The 22,443-nt window shown below is 41.5% G+C and overlaps 4 protein-coding genes across 4 annotated transcripts in view; 1 reads left to right on the forward strand and 3 right to left on the reverse strand.

Annotated features, from left to right (window-relative positions):
- actr8 (actin related protein 8) overlaps positions 1–2,530 on the reverse strand; it is a 5,511-nt gene extending 2,981 nt beyond the window's left edge. Inside the window, exons 1-6 of the mRNA XM_079272753.1 lie at positions 2,291–2,530; positions 1,441–1,611; positions 959–1,069; positions 668–772; positions 368–541; positions 143–236 (exon numbers count right to left, since the gene is read on the reverse strand). Coding sequence (XP_079128879.1) covers positions 143–236; positions 368–541; positions 668–772; positions 959–1,069; positions 1,441–1,611; positions 2,291–2,425 — 790 coding nt within the window. The 5' untranslated portion in view covers positions 2,426–2,530. The remainder of the gene's footprint in view (positions 1–142; positions 237–367; positions 542–667; positions 773–958; positions 1,070–1,440; positions 1,612–2,290) is intronic.
- An 861-nt stretch (positions 2,531–3,391) lies between these two features.
- Positions 3,392–7,839, reverse strand: il17rb (interleukin 17 receptor B). The gene is made up of 10 exons (XM_079273322.1): positions 7,674–7,839; positions 7,562–7,586; positions 6,879–6,992; positions 5,660–5,769; positions 5,433–5,565; positions 5,298–5,330; positions 5,174–5,203; positions 4,964–5,071; positions 4,265–4,539; positions 3,392–4,174 (listed from the first exon to the last, which is right to left on the reverse strand). The coding sequence occupies exons 1-10, from the start codon at positions 7,737–7,739 to the stop codon at positions 3,743–3,745; spliced, it is 1,326 nt and encodes a 441-aa protein (XP_079129448.1). The 5' UTR covers positions 7,740–7,839; the 3' UTR covers positions 3,392–3,742.
- An 84-nt stretch (positions 7,840–7,923) lies between these two features.
- Positions 7,924–17,855, forward strand: chdh (choline dehydrogenase). The gene is made up of 10 exons (XM_079274227.1): positions 7,924–7,996; positions 8,994–9,446; positions 9,802–10,032; positions 10,910–11,076; positions 11,192–11,343; positions 11,562–11,691; positions 11,806–11,940; positions 12,064–12,206; positions 13,010–13,112; positions 13,431–17,855. Exons 2-10 carry the CDS (start codon positions 9,025–9,027, stop codon positions 13,847–13,849), a joined length of 1,902 nt encoding a protein of 633 aa, XP_079130353.1. The 5' UTR covers positions 7,924–7,996; positions 8,994–9,024; the 3' UTR covers positions 13,850–17,855.
- A 1,180-nt stretch (positions 17,856–19,035) lies between these two features.
- Positions 19,036–22,443, reverse strand: part of cacna1db (calcium channel, voltage-dependent, L type, alpha 1D subunit, b) — a gene marked incomplete at both ends in the record, with an annotated part of 63,719 nt that continues 60,311 nt past the window's right edge. The window contains 7 exons of the mRNA XM_079272789.1: positions 19,036–19,341; positions 19,943–20,128; positions 20,422–20,556; positions 20,718–20,830; positions 21,110–21,267; positions 21,970–22,110; positions 22,312–22,338. Of these exons, the coding sequence (XP_079128915.1) occupies positions 19,036–19,341; positions 19,943–20,128; positions 20,422–20,556; positions 20,718–20,830; positions 21,110–21,267; positions 21,970–22,110; positions 22,312–22,338 (1,066 nt within the window). The remainder of the gene's footprint in view (positions 19,342–19,942; positions 20,129–20,421; positions 20,557–20,717; positions 20,831–21,109; positions 21,268–21,969; positions 22,111–22,311; positions 22,339–22,443) is intronic.

Genomic DNA, 22,443 nt, shown 5'->3' on the forward strand with positions numbered 1-22,443 from the left:
ACGAGGACAGAGCATGAGGCGACGCAAAGAGAGAGACAGATTGGATGGTTCCTCAGCCTGCCCTGAATTTGCTGTTGCGGAGGATAACAGTGTATATGTACATTTTAGTTGTCAGCCATACTTGTATACATGTGTGTAATACCTGAGAAGCCCATATTAAGCAGGAGCATGTTGACAACTTCTTTGATGTGCTGCCTGTTACAGATGTCGGGCACCAGTAGGATGCATCTGTAATACTGGAAACAAGTCACAAAGGCCACGTGAGAGAAAGAGATTCGACCATCAGCGTAGCTCGCTCTCATTTTCATTATTTTCTACCTTCAACATGTTGCAGAGGACTTTTGTGACATGAGGAGGTTTCTCCTACCTTTAAGTCTTTGAGGGGGATCTCCAGCTGCTTCTGAATGACGTGACTCCAGATCGTCTCGAGGTCAGCCAGTACGGCGGTCAGGGAGCCTCCGGTACCGGCATGCACATTAAGCTGACCTCTGACTATTGGCCAGTGGATGTTGTAACAGTCAGATGGATTCACATAAAGAGCCTATACGAGGGCAGGGTGGAGGGAGGGAGGGAGAACATGAGAAAAATGGATAAAACAGACAAAGAGTCTAGGTAATACAGTTTTAGATGTCATATTTTATGGAAGTTATCAGACACATGCACTGACCTCCTCTCCCACCAGATGAGGAGGCTGGTGGGCTGTGTTGGTCCACTTCACCCTGGAGCTGCTGTCCAGTACTGCCGGATGGATCTGACAGTTATAAGCTCGGGCCTTTACTCACAAAACAAAAAGATTCTTTAATGAATTTCTGCACATAAAAGCATAACGCACTTGAGTTATTAAAAAAAAACACCATTTACAATTCAAAAGCAAATATGTAATCGAAGCGTGTTGCTGCGCTCAGTGAATATTGCATTATTACGTATGCAACGGTTCTCTCTCTTTCATAATACACACCTGGTCAGCGGACACGGGTGTTCTCCGCACTCCGTTTGACATTTTCTTGGACCAGATGGCCTGGTCCACCATTTTCAGCCCATTCTGCCTCTGTTCATTACTCTCTGCTTTCTGTCAAACAGGAAGTAGACACAATGAGGGTAAATGACACAAATAGGAAATGAATTTGAGTACAGTGGAATAGGACACAGAATAAAAAAATAGGGCAGTACAATAAAAAATCGTAATATGGACTACTGCAATTTATAAATCGGCAGAAAAAATGCCAAAATACCATTTTATAAATAAAATATTGTCCTTCTGCGGAGCTGTCCTGGCCTACACATCATATTCTACAGACCTAAGAAAACATATTGTCTGGTACATATTGTCTGGTACAGATCCCTACAAAAATTAGTAAAACTAATTGCAATTAGATATCTTTTCTAAATCGTTCAGCCCTAGAATGAAAGCCTGGGTGTATCTGCTCACGAGCCACTTACATTTAGACCATCTCTCAGCAGCCAGGCATCTTCATATCTCGGCTGTCCAGTTTGTTTGTGTCTGCGCGCTATCACATGTGGGAGTGTCACCGGAAGATTATCTGTTGCTCGGCCAATGCGGAGCGTCCTTGAACCAGGGTGGATGACAACTATGAAGTTGCTCTGTATTTGCTGTAAGAGAGGAACGTATATAGACAGAGGGAGATGGTCAACACAACAAAACCAGAAATCACAAAAGTACATGGACGCCTGAACATTACACCAACATGTGGTAATGTTTTTCACACAATGTGTGAACCGGGCTGAAGGGATTTTCTCCCTTTCAGCTAGAAGAGCATTAGTGAAGTCCAACACTGATGTTTGTTCACAGTCAGCCTTCGAGTTCATCCCAAAGGTCAGAGCTCTGTGCAGGACAGTCATCTTCTTCCACACCAAACACAGAAAGTCTGTTCTCTGTGGACCCCAAAGTGTGCACAGAGACATTGTGGTGTTGGAACAGTAAAGGGTCTCCCCAAACTGTTGCTTCAGAGTCAATGTTGGACACACAATACAGAAATAAACGTGTAAATATATAAAATGAAACACCATTGTAACATACCATTGTATGCTGCAGCATCATCAAAATAAAGCTCAAACCAAAGGTATGAGGTTTTCAGTTGATGGTCAAATACTGTACCTGAAGACATCACTTTAAGACAAAGATAAGTTCAGGTGTCTAATATCAAACCCCGGTCACTCCAGAATAGTCTGTGCGCGTGAAAGCTGAATGGACTGAATTATGACGACTATTTTGTTAAATTAAAATAATGAGCATTCGACAACAATTGAAACACTCGACTTCCCGTCTCACCTCCTGAAGGGGGTCTGGGATGACCGGAGGAGCGATGGGTCTTTTCACCCCACGTTGTTGCTCCTTTTCTTTCTCCTTGTCTCGTTCCTTTTCCTTCTCCTTCCCGTTGTCCTGCTCTTTCTCAGCCTGGGTCATTGTTGGTGAAGATTTTAGTCGATTAAATAGTCATAAATAACGAGTCGCAAGCTCTTTGTGCGTGTGAAGTGCTTCAACATGCAACCTAGAAGCGAGGACCTTCCTCTGAATATAAAGTTCTTGCAGCGGTAGATTCTACTTCCGTGTTTGGTCACGTGCCACAAGACAGCGGTTTCTATTTGTCGAAAGACATGTTTACTTGGCACTGCCTCTTAGCTGAGTCAAACGTACTCATCTGTCAAAATTATTAAATTACTTTTCTAATTTTCATATAGAGTTACTGTAGCTTAAGTATGTTATATTTAAAATAAATAATAACAATAAAATACATTTTCTTAACTCAGATACTCTACTGTGAACAAGACTGTGAACATTTGCTGCCACGAGGGTTGAGACAAGCAAAAGTAAACGCAGTAGACTGTGAATGCTGTTTTGCTGACACATTAAATATGCAATGTCAAATTTCAAGAGTCTCAAAAACACAGCATTACAAAATGCTAATAATTGAGCTTTAATTATAACTGTATTATATTATATTATGTGTTTTTAAATTGTATTATCAAATTGCACCTTGAATTGACATTTGCAACATGCATTTCCATTAAAATAATGTCAGTATTAAAAAAATGGAAAAGAGCTACAGGAATGTGAGCTATTATTATGATTATTAGCTCAAATTCACCACCATGTGCTTTTTGCCGACCAAGTAAATTTGTAGCAGTAAAACCTACTGGGCCCCTTGACCTATTACCAGTCGGAGAGTTCATTCATTCCCTGACATATGTGTATGAACTGTGTATTAATCCCTTTCAGGATCACATGATCTAGGACGTTATCCTAGCAACCACCTCTTTCTTTAGGCTATTTAAGGATTGCACATCAAGTAAAGATAATAAACAAACACAACAAATACATATTTTCAGAAATGTATTACACACAAAAAGAAGAGAAGTTGTCTTTGCCGCCTTTGTGCCAGTGTTCATCAGTTTATCATTTCTACATGATGATGATGACGATGATGATGACAGATGAAACATTAATGCAACATGTTGAAGGTGGAAAACAAAAACGGGAAACAATGTTATTACAAAATAGAGTAATAGGCTACAGTATGCAGTGCTGGAAAACACAGAGACAAGTATCAACCCTTAAGGTGTCCAAGCCAGTGTTTTGGTTACCAAAATAAGCATAGGTCTATGCCAGCTATATAGATACATGTAAACTTTAGAAGCCGTAATGAAAGACAAAGCTATTCACTGTGAACTATTCTGACCCATCCTCTTTCTCCATCAATCTGAACATTTTCATTACAAATCTTCAAATAATGGTAACCACAGATTTCAATGGTTCTGCCGTTCTGTTAATGTTTGGCTGGTGTCCTCGTAGCTTTTCTACAGCTTCCCCTAACTTCACTGTACAATTTTCACTGTAGGCAATCCCCGGTCTGAAGATCAGATCTGATATCTTCTTGTCATCCTGACTCTCGGTATGAAGACTCCTGCACAGCTTGTTCAAGTCCTTCATCAAACAGAAAGTCTTGCAGACCCTCAGTTCCAGCGCAAGGTTACGAGGCTTCTTGTCCTGCTGCTCGCCCAGCTGCACCACACAGAACTTAGCCAAGTCGCTGGCACTCTTTGCGTGGCCTGCCACCATGTTGAGAATCAGGGGGTAAAGGTCATGAGCTGAAGCTGGTATTGAGGGCTCTTGGGAGGTGCGGTTGGGAGGAGAGTGGCTGGGCAGTGAAGAGGACTGAGAGAAGAGGGTTTTTCATTTTTTTAAATCACTCATAGCAGACTGCAAGTTAAAAATGATCAATATTACATCAAAGTTACAATCTACCTTTGGGCAGACGATGAGGACTCTGTGTGCAGTCTTGGTCTTTTCTGCCAGCCAGCGCATTGGCCCCATCTCTGCGATCGTCCTCTGTTGCCACATGTCGACAGCCACGCTGCAGCCGCCGTACCACTGCAAGAACTCGACGAGGGCCACCACGGCCCGCTGGAAGGCTGAATCCTCAGCAGGGTACACCACAAGGACAGGGACGGGAGCCATGGGAGATGTAGGCAACCTTTTGAAATCCGATAATGTGGCAACGTTGGCTCCAAATCTTCGATCTGGAGAGTAGGAAGTCATTGGAAAGTAGGGCTTAGTTATCTTCAGCATAGTGACAAACATTTCACATAACCTAGAGGGGATTTCTGAATTTGTTTGTGGTGAGCTCAAACTTGATACATTTCAGTACTTTCTTCATCTTGCAGGGGAGGCATATTTCCTTTGCAGATAACAAGACTTTTAGCTAAAGTAGTTCAAGCTGAGCTCATTTTCAATGTGACAGAAAAGTCCCTGTAAATTGGTTGGGAAGAATTTCGCAAATTTCAAATATTTTGATCCAGTAGCTTTGTTACTCAGGTCCAAAGCATGTGTACAAGATTGGCGAGTGAGCCTGTGGATCTGTCTTAAGTTGTTTTACCATTCAACATCTGCAATTTTGTACCTACAATGTCTACTAAATGCATGTTTTTAAAGTGTTGTATTTACAGATCATGTAGCAGGAAAGCAGGATCACCAGACTGGTCAGTCCTCCAAAAATGGCCGTTGCTATGCTGGTGAAGTTGACATTACCAGGGACAGCGTCTTTTAACTTTTCTGCATGGACAAAGAAATACACACAAAAACAATTCCCCATTTTACTTCATGTAATTATATTGAGATTGTACCGCATGGCTTTAAGTAATGGTGCAGTCATACCTAAAGAGTTGATCTCACCTGTGGTGGAATCTTTGAAAGAAAAAGGATTGTTAAAGACAGAAGTATCAACATTTTTGTACTATACATTATATACACACATGCACCAGCAAATGAGATTGCTCACATATAGGAACTGCAGTAGGCTTTGGTGTAACACCTGAAAAAAATCAGAGGAGGTTTAAACATTTTACTCTTTTAAAAATGAAAATTTTAATAAAGTATCAAAGTAAGTGGAGAATTTAAAAGAACAAGAACTTACGCTTTGGTGGGCGAGGTATTTTGATTGTGACAAACTTATAAGCGAGCCCCCCCCCTCGGGGAGGCAATGGCAGATTGGCAGCTTGGATGGTGTTTGAGCCATAGCTTGCATCTACTAAATAATAAAACCATTTCTAGATTTGAAAGATGAAAGTCGTTGCATTAACCTCACATATTTCAAACTCATGTTGTGCAGACAATGACTGATAAACACAGATTCCATCATACCTGCGTTGATCCACTGAGGTCTGTCTTGGCCAAAGCTGGATTGTAGATACAGTGGTATGCAGGTTCCGCCGTAATCTGGATCCAGATGCCTGTCAGATATTTAATACTAGCTGCAAAGAGAAAGTAAATGGCAAACATCCTGCATGACTAAACACCGTTTGTATAAATAATAGATATATTGTAAATACCATGTTTTCTCATCTCCTGTTTACCTTTCCACACAACTTATCCCACAAGTGTGCACACGCACACGCACACACACACACACGCACACACACACACACACACACACACACACACACACACGCACACACACACACACACACGCACAATGAATAGTCTCATACAAGCTTATTTTCTAGCAGAGGAAAAGCTTTGATAAAGGCAGCTTATTGTTATTATTGTTGTTGTTGTTATTAGTAGTAGTAGTATTTATATTGTTATTATTGTTGTTCTTTCTGTTGTTGTTATTATTGTTATTATTTCAAAGTAGCCGATGGGTAAAAGGCCTCATCAACTCTTTTTGAATGGCTTGTTATAGATCCATGACCAAATACTTTCACAGGTTTAGTTATAGGTCAGGGCGTTATCTATAACAATATTGTAATTTATAACATCATATATTATCTATAATAAAGCTCTGGACCCTGAAGATGCCAATACATATTGTTGCTTTGCTCAAAATTCACAGCAGACTAACTCTGTAATGATCCATGTTACTTATCCAGTCACTTCATGCTCCTCAGATTAAAACAAGCCCAACACCTTGCAGTTTGTTCTGCAGAACGAACAATTTTACATTTTCCACAATGCTTTTAAATACAAATAATACTTCTGGGGTACACTGCATTAAAATAATCTATTAGGGTGTCTATATTTTAGAATTTGAGTGTGTACCAGCTACAATATATCAACATAAACGTTTTTACCTTCTGTTTAGTACAGTGTCAACTCAAAAAAAGAGGGGAGTTTCTGGGAAATCTCCTCAGTTATTTGATCAACATTGTAGGTGTAGCAACGTTTGATGTTTGTAGATAATGAATAATCATCGATAAGCTTACTTATTGTATTTAAAAGATATGTTTAATAATCAATTCTGAAGATGCCATGTCAGCAAATTACCCAGAAAAAACATCCCACGTGTTTGTTAAACTGTATTACTCGAAAACAAGTGGTTCATTAAGTTCCATGCAAGTACAATTCAAGTGTTGTATCTTACCATCAATGTTGATTGCCCAGCTTATGTTCATCATGTATTTTTCTCCCTCCGTCACTTTCGCCACTCTCAGGTCCACCAGCAAAGACGGAGAGGTATCATTGTAGGGAGGGAAATCTGGAGAAACAAACAATGGTGCAATAATGTGGAGCCTATATTATTATTCTCTGAAATTGAATCAAATGTTGTCAGCTGTTTGAAGTGTAGGCGTATTGTACTTTCAGTTGTGTAATGCTCAATGTAAAAACTTGGAATGGAGCCACCTGCTTGGCTACGGACTTGCATTACATTTTTATTACATTTCAGGCAGACATTTCAAATAAACATCTGCTGTTTACCCCTGGCTTCCATATACAATATCAACTTTCTTTTCACAACAAATCTCTTTATATTCGTTATTCTTTATTTCTTAATATGATGGGCTATATCAGGTAATGGGATTTCCACTTGAGTCATCCTGCTTTATGATCCAAGAGTTACATTTCTATCCAAAAGACAGAGCTGGCAGCTTTGAAAAATAATAATAAATCAACAGTACAAAATGGTTTAGAAGATTGGTCTCTGCATTCGCCAACACACACTGTATTGAAATAAAACCCACAGTGGCTTCAAAACCAGACACTACTATTCTTAACTGTTAATTAGAGGTCAGACCTCATCCAGAGTATGGATAGTAAATTACATACCATAACATTCACGACACTCCACTTTCTGCAAGAAATCACAGAAACAGATTACTTGATTTACTTTTAATTTAACTGACAATTAATGGCTGATTTGCCAAAGTCGATAACTTACAATTTCATGTGATGTCACCTGGGCCGCGAGACAGTAGAGCAAAATCAGTCCGGCTCCCCACATCATCAACACCTGGTTGTACCTAAAAGAAAACGTAGAACTACAATAAACACACAGAAAAATAAGGGATACGCCTTTACAATGCACAGCATCTGACTCGTTACATCCCGTGCACTTGTTGAATGAACTGTCAGTGACTCGCTGGATTTGTTCCGTTACCTTTAAAGTAAATCGCGCTAAGCCCCGCCCACAGCAGTGGCTCGCTTACGCATATAGAGTTAGTCTCATAATCATAGTCTCCAGTTTCAGTGTTTAAATAAAAGGTAAGTTCTCTTTTCCTGCTCCTTATGTCAGTTGTTCTCGTCTGCTTTTGGTGTTAAACTACTCCGGCACCACCTCTGTTTAAATGAAATGTAGTTTGCAAGGTTAACTTTACATTCAGTTAACGCGAGCTATGTCCATGCCGCGCTGCTGTAAACTGCAGACGACATGAGTAACGTAACGGTTTACGAAGTACCGGAAAAAAGTTTCTCAGCAACGCTGTCAACAGCAGCCTGACCCGTGTGGAGATGTTTGCACACACTTTAAACGTCTTGGAGCATTTGAAATGTGTTTAAATCATGCAGAGCTGTGTCCACAATGTAGCGAGCTGTTGTCCTGCAGCAGACCTACAGACCGTTCCACTGATAAGCGACCGGTTGCGAAATTGGCCTTTAATCGTAAACATTTAGCGGTATTTTAGACTAACAATCCCTAAATTAGTGAAACTTGCAGATATTTTGCTGGTGCCCCACTTGCTGTCGATGTTTTGGTGTCTCAGAAGCTGTTTGCCGACATTTCAGGTTGTTTGCTGCTTTCAGCTTATCACTGAACCTGCTGGTGACTGGCTGGTTTATTGCAGTGACAGTCCTGACCTAACGTTACATATCCCGGCCCTGTCCTGAATGACAGGACTTTTCTCTGCAAAGTAAACAAACGCACCACAGAAAACCCTTAAATAAACAAGAGAAGAGAAGAAGTCTGAAGAGGTCAAAACTCGAGCAACACTTGTAGTTTAAAGAACAACTTCATTGTGTCCGTCTGTAGTTAATATATTTCTGGTTGTTCTTTTAATTGCCTGTAATTAAAAAAAAGTTTGAGTTGAGAAGGACAAGGTGTGGCTGAAGTCATGATTAATAACATGTCAGCCAAAAGGCTCTCCGTAACCCACAGTTTGCATACTTAGCAGGACAGTACGCAAATGTTACTTTTGGACATGTAAATGTCATTTGATGTACTTGTGACACTGCACCCTTCAATGTGTGTTGTTGTGATTTACAGTGAATGAAGAAAAAACCCTCCCAGAACCAGCATGTTGTCTTTGGCCATGTCAGGCCAAACTGGAGCCCGACGACTTGTGACTGCGACTCGAGGGAGATTTATGAGGGATGGCAGGTGCTTGTTCACCTGTTTGCCAGAACTTGCCTCCAGGACCAGACCCACGGGCCAGTCCTCTTCCCGAGCCGTCTTCAACCATTACAGATGCTTTAGTGCCACAGCTGCTAATTGGAAAGCTTCATCAGCTACAGCCAATCAGAAGACACCGTCCTACAGTTACGTCATTGTTGGGGCAGGGTCAGCCGGCTGCGTCCTAGCCAACCGCCTCACTGAGGATTCCCACGAGTCTGTGCTGCTGCTGGAGGCTGGGCCTAAGGACATGTCGCTAGGCAACGTACAGCTCTCATGGAAGATCCACATGCCAGCTGCGTTGACCTACAACCTCTGCGATGACAAGTACACCAGTTAGATCATTTCACAAATGCTTTGTTGCCGATGTATAAAATATTTGATTTACCTTGTCATTCATTACTACCACGGTTCCCAGATGTGTGCAAACAAAAATGTGATTTTACGTTATTTTAGACTATTAAAGCCACAATAAATAAATAATAATGGATATAAAAGTAATTCTAACTCATGAATCATCCATATATTACATTTAACTGATATCAACTTATTATTCCAGCATTTTTTAAATCAGTCTCCATATAATAATGTATTATTAAACTGTTGTTGTCTAGATCCGGTAAGCAGACAGATATTGGTCCCAATCTGATGCCGTGCTGTATTTGTTTTCATTTATCCTCAGGTATAACTGGTACTACCACACTTTACCCCAGGCCCACATGGACAACCGGGTGATGTACTGGCCGAGGGGCCGCGTCTGGGGCGGGTCCTCTTCACTCAACGCCATGGTGTACATCCGCGGACACGCTGAGGACTACAACCGCTGGCAAAGGGAGGGGGCCGAGGGCTGGGATTACGAACACTGTCTGCCTTACTTTAGGAAAGCTCAGTGTCACGAGCTGGGAGAAAACAGGTACCGAACAACAATATCTGCTGGACATTTTTCTTTCATCCGAATGCTCTTGGGGTACCTTTTTGACTTGTGTTCAAATCATGTTAATATGAATAGACCGAGTTTAAAGGGAACCCTAAGTCTGTCAGTGTTAGTGCTGCAGTCCCACAGACTCACAATGCTTCAACATGCGTAAATGCGTAAATGGAATGTAAATTTGTAGTGACATAGTGAAGATCTTATCACATGGAGCCTAGTCGCAGGAGCATCACAGGTTAAATGCAATGCGTCACCAATCTAATATTTCAGCACATGCAAATAAGGAAGGTAGACGGCAGCCCAGATATTAACGTTAACTAGAATGATAAAGGCCTGTGTGGTCTGGAAGTAGATATCACAGGCGAAAGTGATGCGTGTGTTATAATGACAGACACAGAAATTCGATTTTATTATGTGCTACGTAGTGTAATCTATCAGAGACTTGAATTATCATGCCATGCATCCACGGGAAGATTTTTCTGCAGTGTGAGATTCACGTAATGCTTCCACGTAGTACTGCATCACCACATTGTGTCCATTTGTTTGTGTTTGAACTCACAGCAAGACAAACACATTCTCAGCATTTATGTTTTCCAACTTTTGTGGTGACCTTCAGCTCTGACTGGTTGACTGCTGGCATAAACATAAATGAAAGGAAATGCCATCTAATAAGTACATATACACAGCCGCCCTCCTGAAAGGTAGCGATGCTGGGAATTTAAATGATTAATGTCGACGCAATAGTGATCATTGAAGACTTATACCCAGTTCCCATAGACAGACAGATTGTTGCATTTTGAAAGTGAAAAGCTCTTATCTTTGTGACACATTATATTTGTGTTTCGTGTGTATACTGTAGGTACCGGGGAGGCAGCGGACCTCTTCATGTGTCCAGAGGGAAGACCGACCATCCCCTTCACAAAGCTTTTATTGAGGCGGGGCAGCAGGCGGGATACCCCTTCACGGATGACATGAACGGGCAGCAACAGGAAGGCTTGGGCTGGATGGACATGACCATTTATAAAGGTTAAAGACAACATGAACTACTATATAACACTTGCAACCACAATGCTGTATTTATACATCTCTTATGAACCAACCAATACATATTGTCCACATCTCACTGCCCAAATGTGTCCAGGAAAGAGGTGGAGCTCAGCCAGTGCCTACCTGAGACCTGTCCTGAGTCGACCCAACCTGAAGACGGAGGTGCGCTGCCTGACCACCAAGATCCTGTTTGATGGCAACCGTGCCATGGGTGTAGAATACACACAGAAAGGACAGAAGAAAAGGGTAAGATGGATAGAATTACCATCACTCTAAAAGATGGGGGAAAGAACATTATATTGTGGAAGGTGATATACTTTTATTTTAAACACAATAGTGAGATGATCTTTCTCAACCATAGCAGTTAGAAGTTGCCCAGTGAAAAGCATGCGGTGCCTTGTCATGCAGCCACTAGCACGGACTCTGTTAGCATTGATTCACTCATTTTTCTGTTCTCTCTTCAGGTGTTTGCAGATAAAGAGGTGATATTAAGCGGAGGAGCCATTAACTCCCCTCAGCTTCTCATGCTGTCCGGGGTGGGAAACGCTGATGACCTGAAACAACTTGGTATCTCTGCGGTTCAGCACTTACCAGGTAACTGAAATGAGAAAAAAGGGAAAAACTTTCGAAAAAAACCTCCATGCTTACAAACATGACCGGTGTTCTTGCCTCTCTTTGTCTTCTCCGCTGGTCTCTGTGGTTTCTCAGGTGTTGGCAGTAACCTGCAGGATCATTTGGAGTTGTACATCCAGCAGCAGTGCACTCAGCCCATCACCCTGTACAAGGCCCAGAAACCTTTCCACATGGTTAAGATAGGCCTGGAGTGGCTCACTCTGTTCACTGGTAACCAAAGGCACCCACACATGCATGTGTGTAACACACACATTCTCCCTCATGTCCTAAACGCTGCCTGTCTGATGACACCGTGTCCCACCATCTAACTTACAATCACAACTGTCCCCTTAGGTTATGGAGCAACAGCCCACTTGGAAAGCGGAGGGTTCATCCGCAGTCGACCACATGTCACACACCCCGACATCCAGTTTCACTTCCTGCCCTTGCAGGTCATCGACCACGGTCGAGTTGCCTCCAAGATCGAGGCGTATCAGGTGTGTGCTTAGGAAATGGTGGCTGTTTTTTGTACAGGTGGAAGATGTAATGAAGGTGTAATTATTTATACACAAGTTGTTTGGGTTTGACTTCACGTGGGTGTGTGTGTGTGTGTGTGTGGGGGGGGGGGAGCTGTCAGGATGGTTTGATTGTAATATACGGGTGTACGTGTGTGAGTGTGTGTGTTACTTGTCAACAGTGTGTCAGATAAGATTCCAAAGGGCTCCTGTACACTGAAATTACCACACGTTTAGTCATGACTAGTTAGATAAGACCCTCACGTAATGCACAAGACACAAAGAAGAGTTTTAAAGTCCCATTCCACGGAAAACCTTCCATGTTCAATAAACCAACAGTAGCTTCCCATACATTTCCTGAGAGGTGGCTTAGTGAGATTATTCAAAGGCTTTTTTCCAGACAAGGATACCTTCCAGGAAAGAGTTAAGAGTACATCGGGAAATGAGGCTTCTATTGAAGTGCTACAAAAGGCTTTGTGTTTTTTGTGTTTGAAGATACGCGGGGTTTGTTTCATGAGTTGATGTGTGCAGAAACCATGAATGCCAAAAGCAGTATTACTGGAAATGGCATAATGGGTAACATCTGTATAACATCTGTAAAATAACAATGAGTGAGTTCTGGACTTTCCTGGGAACATGTGTTGTTGTTTTTTTCCTCTTGCAGTGAAATAATATCTTCTCATCGTCTGTATGGAGAGAAGGAAGTCTAACAGCAAAGTACAAGTGGCATGCAAGTGTGAATACAAAACATACCACATAAATGAGTGTTTCTCTTTGTGTTTTAGGTTCATGTCGGACCATTGAGGAGCACCAGTATCGGCTGGATGAAGCTCAAGAGCGCCGACCCTTTGGATCACCCGATTCTCCAGCCAAACTACCTCTCCAACGGTAAGATTCAGTCACTGCACGGTCTAGTACCAAAGTCAGCAAAGGTTTAGAGAACTTCACCCTGTTTCCCTAGAGAGCATACTTTGTGAGACCTGCTTGGTTGTGAATGCATGTGAATGACACTTCCCTCCGAAGGCTGATCATTCATTTGCAAGGATCGTTGTCATTGTTATTTGTACTGTATTCATTATCAATTAGCATCAAGTGTATCTCAGTAAAGTGGGGAAATGCTTTTGAGAAGGAGCCTGGAGTTATGTCGAATGGCACACTGCTGATAATAAAGGCATTTTTTTATTTATTATTTCCATCTCCTCTCAGATGTTGATGTGTTGGAGTTCAGAGAGTGTGTCAAACTCTCCAGAGAGATTTTTACCCAGAAGGCCTTTGACCCGTTCCGTGGCCCCGAAGTCCAGCCCGGTCCCGAGGTCCAATCCGATGCCGACATCGACGCTTTTGTTCGCCGAAAATCTGACAGCGCTTACCACCCGTCCTGCACCTGCAAGATGGGCTCGCCATCCGACCCGATGGCGGTCGTCGACTCCAGTGCGCGTGTCCTGGGGCTCGAGCGGCTGCGTGTGGTCGACGCCTCTATCATGCCCAGCGTCGTCAGCGGCAACCTGAACGCTCCGACCATCATGATGGCGGAGAAGGCTGCTGACATCATCAGAGGTCGCCCTCCTCTCGTTGACCCCGGGGTTCCCGTGTACCGACCTCCGACTCTCGACACGCAGCGATGAACAGAGGGAACGAGCTAAAGGGTAAACAGTTCACAACACTGTGATCAGCTTCTTCTGTGTTTGATCAGGAGCTGATCAATTTGCCCGTGATCTGATATTATACATGAATAGTGTTGTGTTGTCTTAACACACCTCATTTACACACACAAGGTAACATTTCAGGTTTAAATGTGTAGTCACAGGCTAACAACAATTATGAAGGGCTTATCTACACTTTTTAAATTCTAATCCACAATGATATGATTTGATTTTAGCTGTTTACATGTGAAATTCAGTTTTACAGTATTGCACTTGGTGTCCTGACAAGGAAACAGTGGCTCTGTCACTTCCTTATTTTTTCATGATTTTAGTTTTAATTTCCATTCTAAATTACAGATGTTTAGTAACGTTAAAGCCAGTGTGATGAACAACTTTCCTGCCTCATTGTTATGACATGAAGTCCAAACGCACTGAAAACTTCGGCCGCAGGCGTTTTGAAGAACACCTACTGTTTTAAAAGGCCAAGCATGCACCAAAAGCACTATGACGTTTGTCAAAATGCGTCAATTTGGAGCGTCAAACGAGGACCCAGCGACTAAAGCTGTTTTGTGTTTGTTTGAAGAGAGCTAAAACACTACTACTGTTAAAACACTACTACTGTTGCTTTCACTGGTTGAAATGACAAACGTCACATCAGCTGTCACTACTGAACGCAAATTCCGTTGGTAACTTGATGGCCAGTTTGTGTGCTCTCTGCAGGAGGTCTGTACTCAGATCATTTATGAGCTAAGAGAAGCTTCACTGTACTAACACCACTGTACAACTGAGTGGACTGCATGTTTTTGTCGTACAAACGACTTCAACAGAGTGATGCATCCTCCGTCAGGATAATAATAATGCTGAGCAATTGCAACCGCACTGTGAACCGAGTGGAACATTTGACAGGCTGACAACCGTAATCATGTAAATTCCAAGATATTCCACCCCCTCACTGTTGCGTCTGTGCCTCAGTGGAAAGATTTTATCAGCAGAAGCAATTACAATCAGATGAAGGTAATATGGAACAGGTGTTGGGCAACAGCAGACTCAACAGGACTGCACTTGAAGTAATTAAGTATTACAGCTCACATCTTTGAGTTGGCTTCTGGTTTAGAATAGTCTGGCAGCTGTTTAATATAAGTAGCAATACATGCAAATAATAACTCAGCATATCTGGCTATGTGGTGCTGAAATACTCTATAATGTAACATATACTCACAAAAAAGCTGTCAATGTCACTTGTGTTTACACATTTTGTTGTAGCGTGGATGTTTACAAAGAAGCTTTTGAAGAGTATTGTGTTTCACTGGTCAGAGTGAATTTCTGCAGTATGTTAATGATGAAGTGTGTTCGTTCAGTCCAGCCAGAACCGATACACATTGGTGCTGAGTACATTTAACAGCCTCACTGAAGAATCTTTGATTTAAATTAACATGTTTTTATTATCAACACTAATATAGGCAAGTGCTAGAATGAATTCAAATTGTGTGTCGTTGAGCTTTGCACTACTCTATTAAGTCTCTTCATTACAGTGACAATTACTGTTTGCATTATATGCTGTGCTATATTACATGAATGTTTGAATCATTTGTGGCCTAATGAAGGAGTCACACTTTGATTGTAAAGGGAAAATGATCGTGGAAGTTCTTACAGCCTTTATGTCTTTTATTGTTCTTGTGTTAATTGTAAACAAACACTGGAAACTGTCCTGACCTTGTCCTCGTGACTTTATTCAGTGAGCCTTACAAAAGTTCTCAGCAAGTTCATTGTCAAGAATTCAAATGTACAAAACAGGGGTTTTGTTTTCCATTGGTACAAAATCTATAAGGAACTAGTACTTGTGCTACAGAGTAGATAAGTTATATTTTTTTGATTTCCGTACGACTAAAGGGTAGAAAGCAGAAATCTTCACTTTTTACAAACACAATACAGATATTATACATTGTTATCGTTTCATAGACATCTGTTATAAGCAGTGGAACAGCACGAAAAAAATAAAGCTGTCAGTTGTTTTTGTCACTATGCTTCTAAATGTTGATGCATTTGGATTCTTGTACTGTGAATAAGCAGCAGATGATTATTTCTACTGGTGTTGCTGGCTGTCACTTAACCTCTGTTTGGTTTTATCGACTCAAAATAAATCTGAGACTGGACAAATTCATGTTGGTCAATCAACGTTAACATATATGTTTGTAAAAAACAATAAATGACAACACTGAATTCCTTTTCAATTCGTGTTTGATTTAGTAATTAGTGTTTCTCCCATCGGAGGAACCATCTCAACCAGCTCTACGTTGTTCAGGGTGCTTTATTGGCTCCTCACAAATGTGTTTCAGATGGCTATGCAGCAAATCTACACATTTCTGCTTACAGCATGTGTGTAATATGGCTTTTCAAGTGTTCTTAATTCCTCTAAAATGTTTTTTAAAACGTTAGTAGAATCTGAAACATTAATATCAAACTTCTGGCTGTATTAACACAACATTGAGAGATTTTAAAGAGGTAATTGTGTGATTCTTGATTATTTGTTCAGATTTCACTGCTAATCATCCAACACTGAGGGGACTTGAGTCACCGATCACTTATCAGAACTCAGAATTTAGATTACGATCAATTACTGCGACATGGTATTTAAATCAAAATGTTTCACATGATTGCATCTTTAAATATCTTTTTTTAAATAATGTTGTGCAAATACAGCCTTTGCCACAATTGCTTTGACACCCAGATAGTTACAGAGGTAATAACAATATCTTTCAAGTTTTTCTTGGTTTAACACAATTTGTATGTATGAAGAATGAATAAGTGCATTTACAGTACATACGAAGAGCATTTCAGACACCAGCTTGGGTCAAATTAACCTGCATATTTACTATTACTATTTATTCTATGCAAGAAAAAAAACAATATTGGCATCAACCTTTTGTCACACAAGAAACCGTGTGCTCTTCTTCAGCAACTTACAAAAGGAAACAAATGCCGAATCTGGAATAATAATTGAATATTGACGTGCGTGTAGATGCACTTAATTATCCCTCGTTTTGGTTTTATATTTGAAGAAGCCCTTTGATTGCACAGATCAAGCACGTTGCCCAGACAACAGTATTTAAATTCAGGAAAAAAAAAAGAACAACAAGATTGCCCTGCCACGGCCCAGTGTTGCTGTGTAATAGTTGCCCCAAAGACATTATTACAGTTGGCAGTGTTAGGGAAACACCGGTTGGTGGTGGAGCAAAAGTGAAGAACAGCAGGTGAGAAATGTTGCCTCTCTTTAGTGCTTTTATCTGCGAGCTTCCCCTCACAGACAACAAGCTGTTTTAGACATCTTGTACAAAATCCTACAAATAAAAGGCAACATCATTTCATTCCAAAAACACAAATATACGGAATTTATATGTAGTCAGGAAAGTCTCCTTGTCTGTTGCGTCTTTTCAAATATACAACATGTCGACTGTCAGACCTGTGTGTTGGAGATCTATGTAATAGTCTGACTCATCATGAAAAAAGCACTCAGGTGCCTGAGGAGGAATTCCCCGTACTTCCATTGCTGCTTAGCAGGTGAAACCAATCAAATGTGATGTGGGATTCACAGGAACTGAACTAGCCTGGAACTAGCTGTTAAAAAGGCCGAGCCACACACACGACTACAGAATGATGTCAGACAGACGATACTGTCGGACTTACTTTCTGCTACAGCATAATAAATAAACATTTCCTGTACAGCTGCTGTTCAGTCATGTTCTCAGTGCAAACACTCAAGTTTGTCTTATGTTCATAACTTCACTCATGTTCAAATAGTTTCAATCAGGTCTGAGGAAAGTGAGACTTTGCATATTCTGGGGGAGTTAGTAACAATGAAATGGTCTCTCCTCCGTCTTCAAGGGGCTTCGATAAAAGTTAAGGATCACTATGCAAACAAGTGTGACATTGAACTTTCATCCTAAATCTTCCTTTATGCTCATGGTGTTTAAAGGGATCATGTTAGTGAAATGGGTGTAAATTAAGTCTGATGTTGGTGTAAGGGGGGGGGGGGGGGGTGTTTCTGTTATCAGTGTGCATGTGAGACAGAAGGATATGCCTCAGGACAAAGTCTTTTTTCAGTGATATGTGATTTCCTTTTCAAGTCAAGTATCGAAGACGAGCAACATTTAACCCTGAAACCTGAACCCATATCAGCCTGCTGAAATAAATGAATATATATATTAATTTGTTTGTTTCGATCCCCTTTTTGTGTTATTTGAGTCGTGCAACATGGAGGCCATATTGTAAAGTAAATAACCAGCATCTGTTATCATGATCACTAAAGATTAAAATCACACATTATACGTATATACATAACATAAAACTCCAACGGAATACAGGGAATCTTAGAATCATCGGATAACCAAAGACATTTTGCAGCACGACAAATGCAGCTTTGCAAAGCCAGCTTCAGTCTTTCAGATATCGGTGTGTTTAGATCGGTGACTAATTCAGTTTAATTGGCTCTTCACGTTGAGAGAACGGTGTTCGTTTCATGGCCTTGTTTGTACAAAGTCGCACGGTTTTAGTCAGAGCAGCAGAAGAATGAAAGAATGCAACAATTAGACTCCATCTGGATGCAATCATCCTCATTTAAAGCCATCAAGGTTGTTGTTTCATTTCAAATCCAAGTGCTGCAGGACAGAGTCAAAATTATCAAAATAAATATCATGAATAACCAAGAGAGACCGCATACCATCATTACTATCAACTCTCAGTATTTTACCAAACTGTCCGGCATTCAGCAGCTGGACTTGATCCTCAATGGAATTTGTTGGAGAAGTGAACGTGGCGAGCTCTGGGCTGGCTTTGCGAGGCTGGCAGGTGATTCTGTTCACAACAAAGGAAATAGAAAACACCCTCTGGGGAGCATCCTGAATTCCTGCTAAACGACAGGCAGGCTGGCGAGTAGATTGGTTCCCTCTGGTCTCAACATTTGCCGAATTTATCTCAGCTCTTTCACATCTGTTTTTCTCATACCTCCCACATTTCCATTCTGCACAGAAAGAGAAAACAAGGCACTTTGTTCTCTTATCCATCCATGTTCTGTCTATTGCAGGAGAATCCTGAACAGAGACGTCCACTCACTGTGGAATAGAAGTAGAAATTCAATTGAAAAAACCTAAATAATCCCGTGTGAGCCGCTGCTATAGCGACATGATGCATATCATCTCATCTGTTAGGTCCTCCTCGCATTTCAGAGCCACGTACGGCTCTTCGTCGCTATAGTCACGGATGTTGAGGTCTCTAAGATCCGCGTTGGCGTGTGGGTCCGTGATGGCGCTCCCCGTCCCCCCAGTGTTGCCGTTATCCATACTCCCGTTCAGCAGGTTACTGGCGGCACTCTCCATCTCATCAATGGTCATCTCGCAGGCGTCTGCAATTTCATGTTTGGTCGCTGCCACAAACTTGGGGTCTTTGGCGTATTTCCCCAGACCCTCAGAGATCAGAACCTGAGGACAAGTGACACATAATCAAAGCTGAAGAGATTCATTTTTCCACATCAAAATTCAGCTGGATGTGAGATTCTGACGGTCGACTCAGGAACATCTGGATTTTGTGTGCATGTGTGTGTGTTCTTGAGACAGTGGGGTCCAAAGACCTCCAACGGTCCTCATGGGGGTCTCAGGAAAGTGTAGAAATACTTTAATTTCACTGTAGAGTTGAAACAATCTATGAAGTTGATATGACAAATGGTCAGTTTGTCGATGAGGTGACAGGACATTCATTTTCAGCTTCACAAATGCTAAGATTATCATGTTGCTTTCTGGTTTCATATCATCATGAAGTTAATACTTTAATACTTTTTTGTCTGCATATCAATTCTAAGAAATGTTGAAATTAAATTTGGATGTTTGCATCCGAGCATTGGTCATTATTATGGACATCTCACAGATTAAACGATCAATCAAAACAATTATCAAGAGCTTATTCGATATTACCAAAGAAAAACACAAATAACAGAATGACGGTGATTTAATGACATCATACCTCCACAGCCACATCAATGAAATGTTATCAAAGTGGTCAAAGTTAGAAATGATTTGTACTCACAGCCTCCACCACACTGTTGGCGCTGCCTCTCGTCTGCAGTATGTGTGAGCAGCATTCTGCAGGTAACTTCAGATGTGACGGAGAGTGGCTGCGGCTGGGAGGTCCGTCCTGGCCGTCTGTATACCACGAACTCCTCTTCACTGCTCCGGGGATGCTGCTGATGCTGCCGGGGCTGCGCCAATCCACCTGAGTACACACATGCACACACACACACACACACACAGGCAATTTGAAACAACATGCTTTATCAAAAGACACTGATTGAGATTCTTCTTTTATTTGTCAGGTATCAGATTGGTTTAATTGATGTCAGACATCAAAGGCCTGATGAGAACATCAATAGTAAAAACAGCTAAATGAAAGATTGTAATAAACCAGTTGTATTTCTGTTTATTTCATATTACTGAAACCAGTCCTTTCATTAACAGAAGTTACCAGGTTTATCTTTAACACGTCTTTGATCACACAGTGAACCACACCTGTATGAGTGGTGTGTAGCAGGGCGAGTAGTCGCGGCTGATGGGTGAGGCAGGAGGCGTGGCCCAGGAGCAAAGCGACCGTGTAGGAGACAGTCTGTGAATTCTGCTCGCATCGAAACCGGCCACCGCCATCACCTGAGGTTCAATCAATTGCACCCGGCATTTTGGGGTAGGGAGAGGAGACAAAACAGGTATCTTACAAGTGCAATGCTTACCTTTGTAGCCACTGCATTTTGTGACAATACTGCTTATTCATTCATCACGATATTGACAAACAGAAAAAAAGGTGTGTGTACCTGTTGCTGCACCAGGTGTAGTGGAAGAGCTGTGCAGGATGGAGAGGGAGGGGCGTCATCCTGACTACTTCTTCTGCGGAGACACTCAAAACTGAATGTCGGTGTCTTGGAAGCTGAGGAAACAAACAAGAACCAAAAATGATCACTCTCTGGACTCCAACTCTGGTTACAATACAGAAAAGTTAATACAGTGACAAGTATTCAAGATCAAAGTTAGACGAAACACAAGAAAAGCTCATTTTACGCACATTTGTATAATAACCGTACACTCATTTATTACAATGAACTGAATCTGAATGATGGTAACACAACTTGATGCAATAAATCTTTATAGTTGAGTCAACAAAATTCAATTTGAACTACTGAAGTACAGTTCTGCTGTTGAGCGTCACCTTGGGGTGAGGGTAAAAGCCACCTCCTGGGTGACCGCCTCTCAACATGGTAGATCGGCTGTTGGTCATCGTCATAGTAACCCTCAGGCTGGTGGTCGCCCCTGGAAGCCCCAAGTTCAAAGCCTCCTTCTGCATCACGGTGGTCCTTGTTGGACAACCTGTGAATCAAATAGATAAAAGATATGTTTTAATTAAGTGATGTAGCCAAAAAAAATCTGTTTAAAAAAAAGGTAAATATGTAACTCTAAAATAATGAATACAAATATTTGGAGGGGGAGAATAAATTGGAAACAGGTAGCGACTGACTTCATAGTGATGTTGTTACTGGTGAGCATTCTGACAGTGACGCACGATGAACCACAAGTACTCATTCTAGATACATTCTACATAAATTCTCAGCCACAAGAAAATACTTGTATTAAGTCAGACTAACAAGATACAATCATGGCGGCAGTATTATATTGTGTGCATTGCAGTGTAACAGTTTTGTTGTGAGTGTAGCAGTCTCTCATTTTTTGATACTTGCGGTAATTTCCATTTTCCTCCAAATCATTTTAGCTGAATGTCACAATTCCCCTAAGTTAATTGGAGGCTCATTCAGATCACCTGTTGTGCAGGATGTTCTAATGGCTTCTAATTAAGAATTGAGAGCAGCTTGGTGCATTTCCTCTCTTGGCCAATCAGGGTGAGATGACACCCTTTCTTTAGCGCTTAAGAGAAGGGGGGAACTGTATTTAGGACATTCTGATCGACTCAATCCAGGCTTCTTCCTGATCAGCTGAAATCTGGGGAATCAGTACCGTCACAAGGTGTTTCCTCATATTATTTCAAGCTGACGGCTGCTGTTGCCATCACAGTACCTGTCCTTTGTGAGCATGATGTCGTCTTCGTGAAACTCCTCCCCGCTGAAGTACTCTCCCGAGCCTCGCTCGTCATCGCTGTCTCCACCCCCCGGCTCCTCTCGGCGAATGGTGGCGTAAAGCCCACGACCGCTCTCTGACCTTGTATCGTAAAGTCAAAGATGCACTGATTAGTGCAAATTTGACAATTATACATACGTAGGAACTTCATGTCCCTTTCGTTTTTTCTTTATTCATAGGAGCTGTTGGTTTGAGGTATTATGCAGTGCAAAGAGAAACACACATTAATACTCCACCCAAATAAAAGGATATTGACAAAGGACGGTAACACTATGCACATACCTAATGTAGGCCTCATAGTAGCGTGTCCTGCTCCGAGGAGAGGAAGTGGGCAGTCAGACAGACAGGAATATTTGCAACAGGAGATCAGGAAAGGAAAGGCAAGAGGTTGCATGCAATGACAAAGACAAGAGG

The sequence above is a fragment of the Melanostigma gelatinosum genome (assembly GCF_949748355.1).
Source record: "Melanostigma gelatinosum genome assembly, chromosome: 8".
Lineage (NCBI taxonomy): Eukaryota > Metazoa > Chordata > Actinopteri > Perciformes > Zoarcidae > Melanostigma > Melanostigma gelatinosum.